Raw genomic sequence first — 18,677 nt, 5'->3', positions numbered from 1 at the left:
GGCCTTTTTTTTTTTAGTTTATTTAAGTAATCTTTATTATTTTTTTTAAAGATTTTATTTATTTATTCATGAGAGAGACAGAGAGGCAGAGACACAGGCAGAGGGAGAAGCAGGCCCGATGTGGGACCTGATCCCAGACTCCGGGATCACGCCCTGAGCGGAAGGTAGGCACTAAAACAGCGGAGCCACCCAGGCATTCCAGTAATCTCTACTCTCAATGTGGGGCTTCAACTCATGACCCCGAGATCAAGAGTCATCTGCTCCACTGCCTGAGCCAGCCAGTAAGCATTAAGTACTACAGCAGTGCTCCCAGAACAAATCAATATAAAAATTGCTGCATTCATGAAGTATCAACTCTATAAAATAGTAGTGCTTATGCTATTCATTACCTTTATTGCTTAATTTGTTGTGGTGCTGCATTGGTCCTACACTGGAGACACACAAAAGCACTAAACCGTCCAACATACTTAAGAAACATTTGTGATGGTGGTTTTTCACAAGTCTTTAATTAAAAAACTCAAAAATATATATAATCAAGCATTTTACATAATGCATACATTCTTAATATCTGCAGGTAAGACAAAAAACAGAAGGCAAAAGCAGATATACTGTATTGCTTCTCTTTGGCAAATCACCAATATTACCCTCTGCAGAACCATATGATACATGTAAAAAAAAACATAAAAAAAACAAGCAAAACCATGGTCTTAAAATTGTCCCTTAGTACAAGTAACAAAATATTTAGCAATAATACAGTAGACGGATTTTGCAAAATAACTAAAATTTATAATACTTTATACCACGGGGTTGAAGTAGCAAGTTGCTTTCCAAAATTAAAGCCCGCAGCAACAGTTATAGTTATGGGCGAGGGTGGGGGTGGGGAGAAATGATGAGAAAAAGACAGACACACACACACCCCTTTCCTAGTTAAACCTTGGCTCTGCTTTTTATTTAATAATGTCACATTCAAATTCTACCCCTTGGATGCCATTTCTAAAGAAAAAAAATCCTTTCCTCAGAGGTTTTACTTGCAGGTCAGATGTCTGACTCCACCCCTGACCAAATCTGCATTTTTTTTAAATCAGGAAATTCAGGTTCCTTTAGCCAATATTTACCATCAAACTCAGCGGCCCAGAATCAAAAACAAACAAAAAACAAAAAACAAAACTTCCTTCCACTTTACAGTGAAGATACATATTGAGGCTCTACTGAAGTAATATATACACGTTGTAACTAAGTTAAAAAAGCAAAAGGATCTATTCAACACATAGCAGCTTATATCTAAATATATACATTTATGTATATGTTTTCACAGTTAAATTTTAGGAAAAAAAATTACATTTGATATGTCCGCAAACAGTTCTTCTATAGTCTATAAATAATATTTTTAAATGCTCAAACGATCAAAATGCACTACAAGAATGCATCAAATTAAATAAATCTTCTAAACCTTGAAAAAGATACTTGAAGTCAGTCAAGCTTGAGGTTTGTGTCAAGTGTGCTCTGTCAGCCCCTAGTACCAGGAAGAGAGAGCCCTCTAAATACGATAGGAAAGAAACTCCAAAACTTTGGAAGGAATAGGCAGCTCCTGGACCTCTTGGGTGGGCATCACTCTCCGGATTGACATGCGACATAAATGTTGAAGGCTAGGGACTTGCCTTGGAGTGGCCCAAAAATACACACTTCCATCATGTGTCCTAAACAGAAACAAAACAAAAAAAATCATAAGCTCAGTCATCTACATACATGTAATCTCAATATCCCACCATTCAAACAACTAACATCCAAGGCTGTGTATCAAGAGTCACAAATACACATTAAAACCTAATAAAGGAGCCCTAATCAATGACCTTCTCTATGACAAAGCAGCAGAATTATAAAGAGCCCTTATAGAAGATTTAGTGACAATAAAATACTGGCTACTTTGACTAAAAGCCACCTTAAATTGCCTCTTAAAGAAAATAGAAAAATCAATTTACCCAGCAGCTAAAACACTGCCATCAGTAGAAAAGGCACAGCAAAGACCATTGCTCAAAGGTGCAACTTGAACTGGATAATCCTCATCAATTCTCCAGAACCTCACCATTCTAGAAAGAAAATAAATTGTCCAGTGAGTATCTAACCCAAAATTAAAGGTAAAAGCAACATCTATACTTCAGATAAAAAAAATGCCACTCTAAGTCACAAAATATACACCATACCTGCAATTGTGTGATTGTGTGTGGGCACATGCGTGCACAACACACACACACACACACACACACACACACACCATTGCAGCCAAGTGATTACTCTAATTTGCTTTATAAAATATTTTCTAGGGATCCCTGGGTGGCGCAGCGGTTTAGCGCCTGCCTTTGGCCCAGGGCGCGATCCTGCAGACCCGGGATCGAATCCCACGTCAGGCTCCCGGTGCATGGAGCCTGCTTCTCCCTCTGCCTATGTCTCTGCCCCTCTGTGTGACTATCATAAGTAAATGAAAAAAAAAATTAAAAAAAAAAAAAAGAAATCTTCCAATAATTAAAAAAAAAATATTTTCTAGCCTATACCAATCAGTAATTTGGATCAACTCACACTTAAGAGACTATAATGCTTAGCTGCCTTCCCTTCCTAGTGTTCAGATCCATAATGGTCACAACCAGGATCTTTCTCCTTACACTCAATATCTGATCTGTTTTACTCTTTCCAAGGATTTAAAAAGCCTTTCACATAGGTAGAATGTGTCTAGAAACAGCAGAGACCTGATATTCAAAATCTGCACAAACAGAAAAACCATGACTGTTGGCAAAAAAAAAAAAAAAACTCCTCTTTGTTCTTGAAAGATGATAATGAGTTGCTTTTTGAATTAATGTGACCAAACTACTTAATACTGTATCCATGCACATGGCATGATAAAAGCTGAGCAAATGGAATGGCTATCCAGTTCTGCATACCAGTAAGCAGCACAGCTCACTCGTGCAACATTTCATCTTGTAGCCTCAACTGCAGTGGACACAAGTGACTCTGTTTTTACCATGTTTCACTTTGAAAATGTCCTTCTGTTTCAACCTTTACAAGGTATTACTGAAAAATAAATCTGTGAGCTAAGAGCTAATTAAAAATCTACCCAGTCTCCCTACACCAGTTAACAAACAAGAAACACAGAGAAAGGCATACATTATCTTTAGTTTACATGGATACTTGTCAGGTCAATTTTCTTTAAGACACACATCTCCCAAAGTCTTATCTAGAGAAAGAGAAATTAAAACCCACATGGCAGAAAAGCTTTTTTTTTTTTTTTTTTTAAGGCTTGAAAAGGTTTCTAGTAAGTAGAAAGATGAAAGGAAATCTTTAAAAGATAGTAATAGGTCAAACTGTAATTCCCACACTTACTTATCATCAGCAAGGCTTGCAACATGCAGTCCATCATGACTAAAGGACACAGATCGTACCCATCGATCATTTGCTCCTCCAGCAAATATTGGAGTAGGTGGGGGAAACAGGTGCCTGAGGTCAAGTACATGTTTTCAGTGAAAATGTGAGTCACTTCAAGAAGCAAAATTGCCCAGGTACAAAGTACATCTGACTTTGAATAATGTTTAAAGTGGCTTTAATGAACACAATCAAGGAGACTGAGTGGAGCTGATCCAAATTAAATGAAAGGAACCTTGAAAGAATTACCAATCTCCTTTTTACAATGTGACTCCAACATGTTTCAATGGTTTTTCAAAAACCTTGGCCCGAAACTGTAATTAGAGTCCTATACTATTCGAACGACAATAACACAATCTGTATCAAGAGAGCCAAATTTGTTTAGAATTTATATTTAAAGCTTTGATTTATTCAAGGATTTAAATAATACTGAAATTTACAACTATGATATACTACAATTTTAAGTCTTGCATGTTAGTGATTGTAATCATTCATATAGTTTCTTAAACGTTATACTAATAGCCAGACATGAATCCCAGACTACAATTAATTCATGCTGTACCTACCCAAATTCCATCAGAATGTCTCCATTATGCGGATCCCAGATATATACTCGAGTATCATAAGATGCAGTAGCCAGTAATGCTCCATCAGGAGAAAAGTCACAAGCTACAACATCATGGTGGTGTCCTTCTAATTTCCGTATCATGGTATATTTATCCATATTCCAAAGGAAAACCTGCAATAAAAAGGCAAATGTTATAGCTTCATTCAGGCACACAAAGGACAAAATGGCACAACTTAATCTAAAACTGCTAAATTTAATTAACATTATATTAAACATTACAAATTATGAATAATTAAGAGAATATGCTCAGTGTCATAGTCAGATTAAAATCAGTCTTTAAGTTAATTAAAGTAAACATGCAAATTCTATTTCAAATGTTTCTGTTAAATGTTAATTTAAAAATAAGCCTAAACATAAAAAAGGCAATGCAATTTAACCACAAAGTTATACTGAAATCCATTTATTCCAAAAACTAATTAACTAAAATATACAGAAATAAATAGGGTTAAATACTACAAACCCCCTTTTTTTTTTCCAGAAACTACCAAATTTTTAAAAAATATACAGACAGAAAATGTAATGTTAACAAATTGTTACTCCATTGGCATCTCCCTTTGAGATAATCACTTGTTTACAATAGGCTTGGGTCACCAACGTGAGCCTAGGAAGAGAAACAGATACTGCAAGCAAAGAGAAATTTTCACAGCCAAATGAAATTTCTTTGGCAAACAACAAGGATGTTAAACCACATTACAAAACGAAAAGACTACTTTATAAAAATATTACAATTAACACGTCTGTGAATCAAGATTTGCCAATCTTATTTTTCCCAAACCGACCACAATCATTAGTCATTTTAAGCATAAAATATTTAAATTACTTTAGTACAAGTTTATACATAGTTTGATTCTATAAGATCAGTACTTAGACTGTGCAGAATAGTTCTGAATAGGATTCAAATGTTTATTACTTCAGTCTAGTTATAGTAAATGCAAGCTTGGAGGTTTACAACAATCCTAGTTAAGACAATCTCTCCTCTTGGAGTAAAGCAATCCTTTTTGCTACTTTTTTTTCTGCACAGACACAATATTATTACTACCAAAGAAAAATAAATACAAATTTCAAGTTGGATCAAAGTCTTAAGGTATCTCTAACATCTCAAAGAATTCCAAAAAAACAGCACAGAGAAACCATCTGAAAGCCAATTACATTACATTAAATTGGTTTCACATCTCAGACTCCCAATTCCATGAGACTGGAAGAACAATTTACTTGGAGTCATCAGTCGGTTTCACTGTGGGGGAAATTACTTTAAAAAAGAAAAAAAGAAAGAAAGAAAAGCAGAAAGTGGACATCGACCAGCACCTGTGTACGTACAGTACACCTTGCAGCCGAATGCAAGGTTACTTCATCCTATGGTAAAGGTCGCCCCCAGCCCGGTAGCCAGAGATGCCACTCTTTCTGCCCAGCTAACACCATTGTGCGCCTGTGTGCGAGTGGTGCCAGCATAACCTCAATCACACCAATATTGCTGCCACCACCTGTGACAGGGAAAGCAAGAAGCATATGGAAAACACACAGCCTAAAATAGCAATGTCAATATCTAGAGCTTTGTTCTTCTTATGATTTTTAAAGAACTAAATACTTTTTTTCTAAACTTCCAACATTTGCTACTATCATTTTAACATACTTCTTGGCTAAATAAAATGCATTTAAAACCAGTCTCCCACCCCCAATAATTCAGAGTGTATTGTGAATATCACATGTATTTGGACTTCCAACATTTTTCATAAACATCTGAAGCTAATAAGATCTCTTTAACTACACTAAGAGCTGGTAGGCAACTAAAAGAGCTCATTAATCAGCATAAACATCTCAAGAATCACTTTATACTTAATCTGTCCACAGGTATGCTATGCAAGACAGACCATATCAATTTTATCTATAATTCACTCTAGACATCATGAGTGCTGTTTTTAGTATTAGATTTTTAAGTTACTTTTTTTTCAGTTAAATGTCCAGGACCAGCTGGGAATCAAAACTTTTTAAACAGCAAACTGGACAAAAAAAAATAGAACAACAGAGAAGAAGATAATTAGCGGGAATGTCTTAACATTTGGACTAGATCTCTTCTATAGCACATAACCTTTCCTAGATCTTAAAAAAAGTCAATTTGACATACCCCTTACTTTATGAGTATTATCTAACTATAGGCAATCCAATTTCTCACTCCACAATCAATAACTATATTTAATTTCCCTCATGCAAATTCTCCCCCATCATGAAATAAAACATTTAAGATATTCATGACACCGAGCACAGATTTAATAGGTTTCTTAGATTTAAAATGATTATGCACACATTATTATAATCCAGTTCACAATGAATGTACAAGAACTTTGATACATACTGCTTTACTGGCTCCCACTGAACACAGCATAGAAGAGTCAGGAGAGAATGCACAGCTATACACCCAGTTCTGATGGCCCCTCAATACTTTCATCATGTTTCCTGAACAGAAAGAAATACCTGTGTTAACTCTAAAGTTCACTTCAAATGAGCAGCATTTCAAAAATGGGAGAATCACAAACTTCTATAGCAAGGGTTGGATATAAACCAGTTGCTAAAAAAAAATAAAAAAAAATAAACCAGTTGCTTATTTTTGTAAAGTTTTATTGAAACAACCATGCCCGTTTGTTTATGCTGTGCTACAATGGGAGAGCTGTAACTACAGCAGAGACAGCATGGTCCACAAGCCTAAAATATTTACCATCTGACCTCCCCCTTTTTATTTTATTTTTAATAATAAATTTATTTTTTATTGGTGTTCAATTTGCCAACATACAGAATAACACGCAGTGCTCATCCCGTCAAGTGCCCCCCTCAGTGCCCATCACCCATTCACCCCCACCCCCCGCCCTCCTCCCCTTCCACCACCCCTAGTTCGTTTCCCAGAGTTAGGAGTCTTTATGTTCTGTCTCCCTTTCTGATATGACCTCCCCCTTTAAAAAAGATATTTTATTTATTTATTCATGAGAAACAGAGAGAGAGAGAGAGAGGCAGGCAGAGACACAGGCAGAGGGAGAAGCAGGCTCCATGCAGGGAGATGCGGGACTCAATCCCAGAACTCCGGGATCACGCTCTGAGACAAAGGTAGATGCTCAACCGCTGAGCCACCCAAGCATCCCAAATAAAATCTTTAAGATGAAGGAAATAAACTAATGCAGACCAATTCATATAAAACCTTAAAATTGACCCAGGTTTTGCCCTCATATAGTTGATACAGATCTGTGTGGTTAGTTTCTGAATATTATCAGATTGTTCAAAGTAACGGCTGGCTCCTATTCTGGGTCACATTTATAGTTTCATCTACATGGGTCAAGGTACCAAATGATTAAGCAGAGAAAAAGGAAACTTTGATCATACATCACTTTTAAAGTCAAATGCCCCAATAATCAACACTTCTTGACATCTCTCAGTAGTAACATCAAGAAAATCATTCTGTTTCCCAGCCTGGAAAAAAGACATACCATCATCTTTCAGGTCCCATACTCTCAGAGTTTTGTCTCTTGAAGCTGATACTAGGATCAAGCTCCCATCTGGAGCAAAAGTTAAATCTCTGACCACTTCAGTATGATCTACTAAGTTAAGGAGGAGTTTTCCTAAATGCAATGGAAAAGCAGAAAAAAAAATGTTAATTTTTATCAGCTTCCCATTTTAAAAAACATAAGGTTCTTCATTAAAAAAATTTAAGCAGAAACACTTGGCACCTCCTTAGTTTCCCAAGTTAAAGTGACTTTACTGTCACTTTTCTTTCTCTTTTTCTTTCTTTCTCTCTCAAGTTAAAGGGACTTCACTGTCACTTCTCTTTCTTCCTTTCTTCCTTTCTTTCTTCCTTTCTTCCTTTCTTTCTTTCTTTCTTTTCTCTCTGATTTTATTTATTTATTCATGAGAGACACAGAGAGAGGCAGAGACACAGGCAGACTATGAAGCAGGCTCCATGCAGGGAGCCCGATGCAGGACTCGATGCTGGAACTCCGGGATCACGCCCTGAGCTGAAGGCAGGCACTCAAGTGCTGAGCCACTCGGGCGTCCCTTACCGTCACCTTTAAAGATTCTCTATTTACAATGTTTTAAAATGGATTGTTTCCTGAAGAGCTAAGCCTAAATTTTTTAGATAACTTTAAAGAGAATTCCTGAAATGTAAATAAGTCATTTTACTATGAGGAATACCTAGATTATAATTTTTAATCTTTGTATAATGATTTTAAATATAAAACCAAATTTTCCCTTTTCTTTTCCTTGGCCTTGGATTACTAATGGACTGTCAAATTCCCCAAAGATTCATGTCACTCCACAAAATCCTAAATTTTCAAAAATAAGTGAAAAATGTATTTTATTTAATTTTGTGAGTTTTCTATGAAAATCTAATGTGCTTTCCTTAAATTTTTTTCAAGAATCCAATCAAATTTACCAACTCATTATCCTCACTCAATAGTAATATCACTTGCTGTGTTCTACTGTACATAGTTTAATGGTCATTTTTAAAAAATCCTTCAAATTTTTGAGTATATATCAGCCAGAAACTGTTTTAGTCAATGAACACAGTCATTTTTTTTAATTGCCCAAAGAATTTAACTTCTCAACCTATCTAGTTAAACCTTAGATAAAATATCACTAAAACCTCCCAAAGGTTAGACAATTATTGAAAATCAGATTTGCCTTGAAAGCTGCCAAGCTCTCATCGAAAAAGTATATAAAAAGTACCTTGGGGGCAGCCTGAGTGGCTCAGCGGTTTAGCATGGCCTTCAGCCCAGGGCCCAATCCTGGAGACCCGGGACAGAGTCCCACATTGGGCTCCCTGCATAGAACTTGTTTCTCCCTCTGCCTGTGTCTCTCTGCCTCTCTCTCTCTCTCTGGGTCTCTCGTGAATAAATAAAATCTTAAAAAAAAAAAAAAAAAAAGAAGTACCTTGCCATTTAAACCGTAAACTAAACTAATTTATAAATTAATTTATAAATAAGAATTAAACATTACTTAGTCATGCCCTTCTTGCTGTAGTATTCTCTGAAGAGTATCAAACAATGAGAACTCTATTTTCTTAAAGTAAAACCATGAGCTGAAGATGCTCTGCAGGCCACGATTAAAAAGATACACTCATAACACCAATTCTTGCTTTTCAGTACGTTAAAATCCTCAAATCACATATTCTAGTGCCTATGAGAGATGCCCTGCATCACAAAAAAATCAAGTTTGCTTTTAAAACTATGGCTCCGTACCTGTATATACATCCCATATTTTGATACGCCCATTGTTTAACCCTGTGGCAAGGAGCAGCTGATCTTGTCCAAATCTGAATCGATGCCATTCTATATTGACACAGCGACTCTGTTTTTCTGGAACTGAAGATCCAAAAGCAAGACTCCAGACTATGTCACCACAGTCTATAATATGCTCACGAGGCTTATTTTTCTGACCACCATCACTGTTTTGTCTTGACAATCTCAAACTGCTTGAATTGGTGATATTCTTGGTGCCATGCAAGAGACTGAGGGGAGAAAAAAGGTCAGACTGACATCTAGTTATTACTTACTTACTCTGGACTCCACTTATACTCTTATTGCTAGAGCAAATAGATAAATGAAACAATGATAAAGGTTAAAATAACCTATTATCATAGTGATACTGAGTAACAATAGAATTCTATGGATGGGAAGGGGAAAAGTTGCTATTAGCTATGAGGGTATGACCAAATAAATTCAAAGCCTGATTTACTTAAGATATTATAAAACTGACACCAGAAAATTACCTCAAAAATAACCCACAATAATTAGTAGTTTCCCATACTTTCTAGACCTAAAATAATGTGTAATAAGGACATTAACTAATACAACCATGAAAGTCAACTAGACACAAAAGGGAGGGAGAGATTCAATTTAGTATATGATACATTTTAGAAAAAATTCCAACAAATACTCAAATCCAAGCAGAGGAACAGTAAGTACATAAAAAATAATTATACGATCACTGTTATCACTATAAAATGTTGTAAAATCCAAAAGGCATCACATAACAAAGGTCACCTGCTTTGGCACAATATACATACTACCAAGGAACCATTAACCCACTTTTTAATACAAAAGCATAAAAGTATCTGAGAAAGTATTCTATAACGTATAAAGCTAAGCAATTCTTCCCACAAATTTTCCAATAAATATATTCAGCTTATGATTAAAATACATTTACAATAGTCTACAAAGGAAAAACTTAAATATCAAAATCTTTTTATTACTCCACATAAAGAAAATGGTAAATTCTACAAAGAGATACAAAATACAAAAAAAGAAGAGTGTCTTACAAGTTCTTAAGGCACTGGGACCACGGAACAAGCTTTACTGTACGATGTCCTTGTGACCAAGCAAAGTACGAACCATCTGGAGCAAAAGCAACAGTCCAATTTTCACGACCACATTTCTTGTCAAAAGGAGCTGCTGGAGCTAAAAGTTCTCCTATAGTACGTGATCTCACTATAAGAAGAAAAAAAAAAATACACAGGATGCCATATATAACCAATAATGAATTTGAGACTGCCTCCGTATTAATTTGGAACTCTTAACTCCATTGAGTTTCTATGCAGACAAGGTATAAGGAGTTCTGCTTTCTACTCTCTTAAGGGAGGTATGTGAAGACCCTTTAATGATAACTATCTTCAAGTTTAGATAAAGTGATTTTCCAACTTCTCTCCACCCAAGAGTTTTAGAAAGCTTCAATTAAACAAACTAGTTAAGTGATAATAATATAATGATATATATCAGGGCCAGCAATGAGTAAGTCTTGATTTGCATTGTCTTATCTCCTCATCAAATTACTAACATTTAAAATGCAACAGGCTAAACTTATTTTGTAAAAGTATCTTCCAAAAATTCGTAGCTTTCAGGGGCAACTGGATGGCTCAGTGGTTGAGCATCTGCCTTCAGCTCAGGGCATGATCCCGGGGTCCTGGGATCGAGACCCACATCGAGCTCCCTGTAGGGAGCCTGCCTCTGCCTCTGCCTCTCTGTGTTTCTCATGAATAAATAAAATCTTAAAAGAAAAAAAATTTGTCGTTTTCAAAAACCACAAATCACTGTAATACAATATCATTACTCAAAGAAAAGCACTATTAAATGGTTTATTTAGGGATCCCTGGGTGGCACAGCGGTTTGGTGCCTGCCTTTGGCCCAGGGCACGATCCTGGAGACCCGGGATCGAATCCCACGTTGGGCTCCCGGTGCATGGAGCCTGCTTCTCCCTCTGCCTGTGTCTCTGCCTCTCTCTCTCTCTCTCTGTGACTATCATAAATAAATTAAATTTAAAAAATAAATAAATAGTTTATTTAAACATGAATATTAAAGAGATCATTTTCTTTTTCTAAAGATTTCTTAAAAATAATTTAACTCACAACCCCAAGATAAAGAGGCATATACTCCACTAACTGAGCAAGCCAGGTACCCCACATGAATATTCTTTAAAAAAAAAAAAAAAAAATTCTTTTTTTTTTTTTTCAGGCCCAGGTCACAAAAATCACAAGCCCCCCAGAACTAGAAGGGACTTAAAAGTTATTTATTACAATCTCCCAACCAGTGCTTTAAAATGCATTACATTTGTGATCCTCAAATAGGGGTCCTCAAGCAGCTTACTAGTGGACCACAAGCTGACCCAAAATGGAATTCTTTTGGTTTTTAAGGACAGAGAATGGAAAAATTTCATACATTTTAAAATTTAGTCAAAAATAAAAAATAAAAATAAAATTTAGTCAATAAATTTATCATTCATACAAAAACTGGCATATTACCAGAGTATACAGAGACTTTTTGTTGTGCATTTATCAAGAAGCATGATCAATAAGCTCCTACTGGTACATGTGTGCATGCAAACTTGACCAGAGTTTCCTCAATTTGGGAAAAGAATCTTTATCAGTGCATCACTACCACTGCTTTCTTGGGTTGGTCTTGATTTCAAATTTTGCTACTCTTCCTTTTTAGGTATAAACTAATTATCATTTTAGTTTTCCTATTATCTATTTTGTGATTAGTTGTGTGATCAACATCTAGCGTATTTTTTGTTTTTGGCTTAAACTTACCAACAATTAAATTACATATATCCTATATATTGCACTTTAAATAAGAACCACTTGTTCGGGCAGCCTGGGTGGCTCAGCGGTTTAGCACCGCCTTGGGCCCAGGGTGTGATCCTGGAGACCTAGGATGAGTCTGTGTTGGGCTCCCTGCATGGAGCCTGCTTCTCCTTCTGCCTGTGTCTCCTCCTCTATCATGAATAAATAAATAAGATCTTAAAAAAAAAAAAAAAAAGAACCACTTATACTCTTATTGCTAGAGCAGATAGATAAAACCCCCCTGCCCCCCACATATTCATTCAGGTGATGACACTTCAAGTCTCAATGTGTGTTCTGTCAACAGCCAGTGGAGCACCTGGGATATAATGGGTGATCAGTAAATATTTATTGAATGAATATGAAAGCACATGTATAAGCTCCCATTCTTGAATGATTTCAATATTTCCTTGCCCAAGTTTTTGATACATTACCAAATGAGCTATGGTTTAAAAAGTAAAAGGAGTGCCTGGCTGGCTAGGTCAGCAGAACACGTGACTGATCTCAAGGCTGTAGGTTCAAACCTGATGTTGGGTAAAGAGATTACTTAAAAGTAAAACCTAAAACCAAAATTAAAAAAAAAAAAAAAAGGGAAAACAAAACTGAGACCTATTTTTCTACGATCTTCATAAATATGAATACCTAATAAGGCTTATTCTATTTTTATGCAGCTGACATTATCAAAAATTTCCCTTCTGACGGCTCAAAAATCTCCTCCTTGCCCACTCTACCCACTCAGTCCCAATTTTGACCTAAGAGAATAAACTTAAAACCGTTCTCACCTGATAGTCACATACTGAAGTCAGCTGTGACATCAGCAACTAAATCTTTTCACCAGGCTAAACTCCGTAGGCCTGTCAATCAATCCTTAGATTACATGGTTTCAAGTCCATTCCCCACCTTTGCCACCATCACTTTTCTGGATAAATTCTAGTTAGTAATGGTCCTCGTAAAAGTGGCATCCAGAAATAAACACAGTATTTCAGGTGTGGTTTAATTAAAGCAGCAGAATCCCATCCCCACTCCCACCCCTACCCCAACTGTATCAATACGACATAAGGGGACATTAATCTCACCAGCAGTTACAGGACTTTCTTTTTTTAATTTTTAATTTTTAAAAGATTTTATTTATTCATTCATGAGAGACACAGAGAGAGGGGCAGAGGCACAGGCAGAAAGAGAACAGGCTCCCCAGAGGAGCCTGATGCGGGACTTGATCCCAGGACCCCAGGGACCACGCCCTGGGCAGAAGAGAGGCGCTCAACTGCTGAGTCACCCAGGCATCCCTACAGGACTTTCTTAATATAAAATCCACAAATCAGCAACCCTCATATGCCTGCAAAATGATTTTTTTTGAAACATATAAATGATTTTTGAAAGGCCTTGGTATATCTTACATTGCTTTTCCTTATATTCTTCCAAGTCCATAGTGTCACACAGTCATCTCACTACGGTAGTTCATGGGCCTGGCTCCTGAATTTGCAACTCCTGCCTAAATCTTTTTTTTTTTTTTTTTTTTTAATAATTTGGGTTTCTGTTTAATCATACCTTTTATTTTATTTTTTTAAAGATTGTATTTATTTATTCATGAGAGACACACACAGAGAGGCAGAGACACAGGCAGAGGGAGAAGCAGGATCCATGCAGGGAGCCTGATGCGGGACTCGATCCTAGGACTCCAGGATCACGCCCTGCCAAAGGCAGGCGCTAAATCCCTGAACCACCCAGGGATCCCCCTTACCTATCTTTTAAAATCCATAAATTCTAAGAGAAAAAAAGCAAAGTTCACAAGTCAGGGAAGCAAGTTTTAAAATTCAACTGGGAAAAAAAATAAAAATAAAATGAAATTCAACTGGGAAAAAAAATCTTTTCAACTGAAAAATCCAAGCATTATCTTAAAGAGAAAGCCCCTAGCTAAACTTGATGAGTATATTCATATAAACTTTGTGTCAAAAAAACAGAGGACTAGCCCTTGCATTCAACTTCAAAAACATCTGGCTAATTAGACTAGAACTCATCACTCCTTTAGCAAGCATAAACTTTCCCACAAAAGACTCTTTTAGTCTGTATTTTAGGATCATTCTATTTTTCTTTTAGCGTGACCACAATCACAAAACTCCTCTGTATAAAGGTTGGAAAGTAACTAGAAAACTGGTTCAAATAACAAAAACCATGAAATAATAAGCTGATTCATTCTTAAATATATAGAAATTCAAGGTCATTATTTTGAAACTACCAAATAAATAGATGCTATACTGTCAAAGTATTGTATTAATAATTAGCTTTGTGTTTCCTTGCTTGTACAGTCATAGCAAGTGATTTTTTTTCAAATGATTTTTGCATCAAATGATCCAAGCACTCATTTAGATACTTACTGGTACAATATTATCAGTAGCACAGGGTTATAATGAAGTGCTTTGAAAAAAAAAATTGTTACACCTTTATTATCTGCAGCTGTTTAATGTTAGTATCCTAAGAAATATATGATTTAATGACATTTTATTTTTTTATTTTTTAAATGACTTTTTAATAAGGGGAAAGCTGCCTGCCATGGGAACTCAGCCATAAAATTTAACACTACATTATCTGTACAGTAGTAACACACCGAGTCACTGCTGAACCAAGTGAACCAGATTTAGCTACTTCTTCACATTCCTCTCTGCAATTTCATAACCAGAAAGGGAGGATCTTCCGTAGTGCCTTGTGAAAGAGGGCAGCAGCCTCAGGCAGTACTCCCTGTCACACAGGACTCCTTTAATCATTCTAGGAATCTTGCCTCTCCTCTTTCAGTACTTGAGAAACCAAAGAGCTATAATTAATACCGAGAAAAAAGGGGAAAACTTAAGTCCTCACTGAACGATAAAAAGCTACAAAGATATTACTGTTTAACTCTGTATCCAAATGGTACTTCCAAAGAAAAAAGAAACAAAGAAACTCTTTTTTTTTTTAAAGCTTAAGAAAGGCCAAAGTTCTTTTAGATATGTGGGACTTGGCTAGAAATTTTATACTATAGCCAGCAAATAACACAGAGATCTACTATGCAAAAATTTTCAATTGAAAAGGCTACTTAGTGGATGGTTCTTCTACCTCATGCTGGTATGCTCAGAAACTATCCAGCCCTTAAAAGACAGGACTGGAAAGTTTTCAAAATAGTTCATCAAGATCAAGTAAAACAGATAAATGAAAGGCAGATCACTTATCTGTGATATTATTGTGCAGCAGAGGGAGAAAAAAAGCCCACTGGACTAAGATTAAGAACTTCTGAGTTCTACGTTCCACTTTAGTAGGACTTAAAGTCTTTAAATAGCTATAATAAAAATTGGGCATGAATTTTGTTTTATAGTTATTAAGACCAGGGTTAAAGTCCCCTCCTAACCTGTCATTCATCCTTATCCTTCAGAAAACAAAAGTTCAGAATTCCTTTTTTTTTTTTTTTTTTTTTTTATTCATGAGAGGCAGAGAGAGAGAGGCAGAGACACAGGCAGAGGGAGAAGCAGGCTCCACGTAGGGAGCCTGACGTGGGACCTGATCCCAGCACCCAGGCTGGGATCACGACCTGAGCTGAAAGGAGACGCTCAACCGCTGAGCCACCCAGGTCCCCCAAAAGTCAGAATTCTAAAATTACTGTCTCTAGATATAAAAACTCAACCCGCATATAGGATAGAGGGCCTTTTGGATACTTCAGCTTTTCCCTCTCTCTAGAAATACCTCCTCCACATATTTAAAGGCATACATTTAGCCGAAGAACAGGAAAATGCAAAGGTTCTGCTCTGGAGCCACCAACAATTTTCATTTAATTAACACAGTAAATTCAGTGTTGGATTTGTTGTGTGTGTGTGTTTTTTTTTTTTTCTGGAGAAGGGGCCTGCTAAATCCTTTTTTTTTTTTTTAAGATTTTGTTTATTTAAAAAAAAAAAGATTTTGTTTATTTATTAGAGAGAGAGAGAGAGAGAGGGAGGCGCAGAGACACAGCCAGAGGGAGAAGCAGGCCCCACGCAAGGAGCCCGACGTGGGACTCGATCCTGGATCCTGGGATCACTCCCTGAGCCAAAGGCAGACGCTCATCCGCTGAGCCACCCAGGCGACCCTATTTTACTAATTTTTATTTTGTTTTTTTTTTCTATTTTAATTTTTTAAATGAAAACCGTACATATTTAAGAAGCGTAACATGACTTGGTAAGTCCAATGTCGACTCAGGCTCTCCATCAACGCACAGCACCAACCCCCCCCCCCCAAAGTCGTCCCACGGATTCCACCGTCAAGGCAGAATTCAAACGTGGGGCGAAACGCGGAGCGCTCTCACGGAGCCACGGAGGCGGTCCCGCCGCTTTCCAGAGGCCTTTCCACAGTGCGCTCTCATACCACCGCTGCCCTCCGTCGCTCCACCCAGCCGCTCCGCTCCTCCCCGCTCCTCTGTGTAGGCGAGATACCGAGTCTCCTCCCCTGAACCCCGGCCGTTCTGAACGCCATACCGTTCTCCAGAACACCGCTTCCCTCAGGCTGCCGGCGCCCCTCCGGCCGAGGTGCACGAGGACCCCTCCCCTTCGAGCACCCTCGGAACACACAAGTTCGCCTCCCCGTCGTGAGATTAGAGTCCCCGAGACTTGGCCGGCACTCGCCTACCCACTGGACGCCCCAGACGTGGGGCCCGGAGGACCCCAGGACCCTGGCGGTGTGCGGACCTGCTTAGAGAAAGCCGGGCTCCCCGGGCTCCCCGGGCTCCCCGGGCTCCCCGGACCCGAGGATCCGCCGCTTGCCTGCCGCCGAGCCAGGCGCCCGGCAGGCGCCGCATCAGCGCTGCCCACGTACCCCTCGGCGGCACCCGCTTCCTTCCTCCTGGCTCCAGCGCTCGGCCCCGGCTCACCCCCCACCGTTCAGACTCAGTCGCTTCCTCCTCCGGGGACTCCCCGCTCCCCAGCAGCCCCCACCCACCGTCCCATTCCTCACCGATCTCTTTCTCGTTGACCCTCGGGGGAAAGCTGGCCATCTATGGGGCACCGTCTGATTCCGGGGGCGCGATGCGGACGCAACGACAGAGAAGGGACCGGTGAGCGCTGAGGGGCGTGACGCGGGCTCGGTCCCTCCCGGACCGGGGACGGAGGGGCGGGGCGGGGGCGGTGGCGGCAGCCTCTGCCGACTGCCCCGGGACAGCTCCGGAAGGCCCGGGACCAAACCACGGAGTCAAACACAGACAATAGACGCCGGTCCCTGCCTCAAGCCTACGGACCGAGACACTGCCTCCGACACCGCCGACCGCAAACCAGACACTGGAGACAAAATGGCGGGCAGCGCGGGAGATAGCAGGGCGGCGTGGGCGGGGCCTGATGACGCCGCCGCCCGAGGCCCCGCCCCCCGACGCTCCGGACGTGCCGGCCGGGGCTGGGCGCCCCTTCCCCCCGCCGGGGGCGCGCGGGCGTTTCCGCGAGGACCCGACGGGCTGGGGCGGAAAGCGCGGGGAGGCGGAGGCGGGGGCGGGGCTGCGGCCGGAGCCCGGCGGAGGCCGGGAGCGCGGGCTACGACCTGTGCGCCCACTTCGGGGTTCGCCCCAGTCCTCGCTCCCCGCCCCCAGGGGCCGCAGCCTGGGCTGCATTTCTAAGGCAAAAGGAGAATGAATGTGTCACACGGACTAGCCCACCGCCCAAAGATGGCGTGGGATTTAAACTGGCTGAACCGGGGCACCTGGGTGGCCCAGTGGTTGAGCATCCGCCTTTAGCCCACGGCGTGATCCTGGAGTCCTCTGTCGGGTTCCCCACAGGGAGCCTGCTTCTCCCTCTGCCTGTGTCTCTGCCTCGCGGTGTGTGTCTGTCATGAACAAATTAATAAAATATTCTAAATAAATAAAGAAATAAATAATAAATAAACTGGCTGAACCAAAGACCAAAAAAGACATTGCAGGTTTTACCCCGACTTGGCCACAGCCCCCACGTGCTTGATGCTAAAATAAAATAAAATAAAATAAAATAAAATAAAATAAAATAAAATAAAATAAAATATAAAATAAATAAAATAAAATAAAATAAATAAAATAAATAAAATAAATAAATAAAATAAAATAAAATAAATAAAATAAAATAAAATAATAAAAAATAAAATAAAATAAATAAAATAAAATAAAATAAAAAATAAAATAAATAAAATAAAATAAATAAAATAAAATAAAATAATAAAAAAATAAAATAAAATAAAATAGATAAAATAAAATAAATAATAAAATAAAATAGAATGAACGTGGATCGCTTGGCCCCAGCCTTGCGCGGCGGCCGCCCTGCCCCGGGGTGGAGAGGCGGGGTCTGCAAGGGTCGAGGTGCCCGGGCGAGCCGGCGGCCCACACCCGCCGCGGGACCTCCCTTTGTGCTGCCGCTCCCGCTCGGGGCGCCCTCCCGAGACCAGGGGGGACGGGGGGAGCCCGCGGCGTCCTGGCCTCGGCCCGGGCGGACCAGGCCCCCGGGAGGCAGCTGGGCAGTGTCTGTCTGCCGGGGCCACGTTGGTTCCCCATCGCAGATGATCGCGGATGACGTCCTTGCATTTTCAGGGGCCCTTCAGCGG

General features: G+C 39.4%; 1 protein-coding gene across 3 annotated transcripts; it reads right to left on the bottom strand.

Annotated features, from left to right (window-relative positions):
• Nucleotides 1-487: 487 nt before the first annotated feature.
• Nucleotides 488-17,428, bottom strand: WSB1 (WD repeat and SOCS box containing 1). 3 transcript variants are annotated; one of them, XM_025476452.3, is made up of 9 exons: nucleotides 17,079-17,428; nucleotides 10,338-10,506; nucleotides 9,259-9,527; nucleotides 7,510-7,641; nucleotides 6,390-6,490; nucleotides 3,978-4,150; nucleotides 3,373-3,486; nucleotides 1,980-2,087; nucleotides 488-1,697 (listed from the first exon to the last, which is right to left on the bottom strand). In XM_025476452.3, exons 1-9 carry the CDS (start codon nucleotides 17,116-17,118, stop codon nucleotides 1,538-1,540), a joined length of 1,266 nt encoding a protein of 421 aa, XP_025332237.1. In that variant the 5' UTR covers nucleotides 17,119-17,428; the 3' UTR covers nucleotides 488-1,537. The 3 variants fall into 3 exon arrangements, with proteins under 3 accessions (XP_025332237.1, XP_035577417.1, XP_025332238.1); XM_035721524.2 differs by lacking the exon at nucleotides 3,373-3,486; XM_025476453.3 differs by lacking the exon at nucleotides 7,510-7,641 and having other exon boundaries at nucleotides 17,079-17,416.
• Nucleotides 17,429-18,677: the final 1,249 nt, after the last annotated feature.

Source organism: Canis lupus, chromosome 9, assembly GCF_003254725.2.
Source record: "Canis lupus dingo isolate Sandy chromosome 9, ASM325472v2, whole genome shotgun sequence".
Lineage (NCBI taxonomy): Eukaryota > Metazoa > Chordata > Mammalia > Carnivora > Canidae > Canis > Canis lupus.
Note: the sequence above shows the minus strand (reverse complement) of the source record. Positions and strands in the feature narration are given on the sequence as shown.

Coding starts and splice junctions, on each gene's coding strand:
- WSB1 (XM_025476452.3), bottom strand. CDS start 17,118: ATGGCCAGCTTTCCCCCGAGGGTCAACGAGAAAGAGATCG. Junction 9,528..10,337: donor TCCCAGTGCCTTAAGAACTT/GTAAGACACTCT, acceptor TTCTCCCCTCAG/TCTCTTGCATGGCACCAAGA. Junction 3,487..3,977: donor GACATTCTGATGGAATTTGG/GTAGGTACAGCA, acceptor ACTTGACCTCAG/GCACCTGTTTCCCCCACCTA.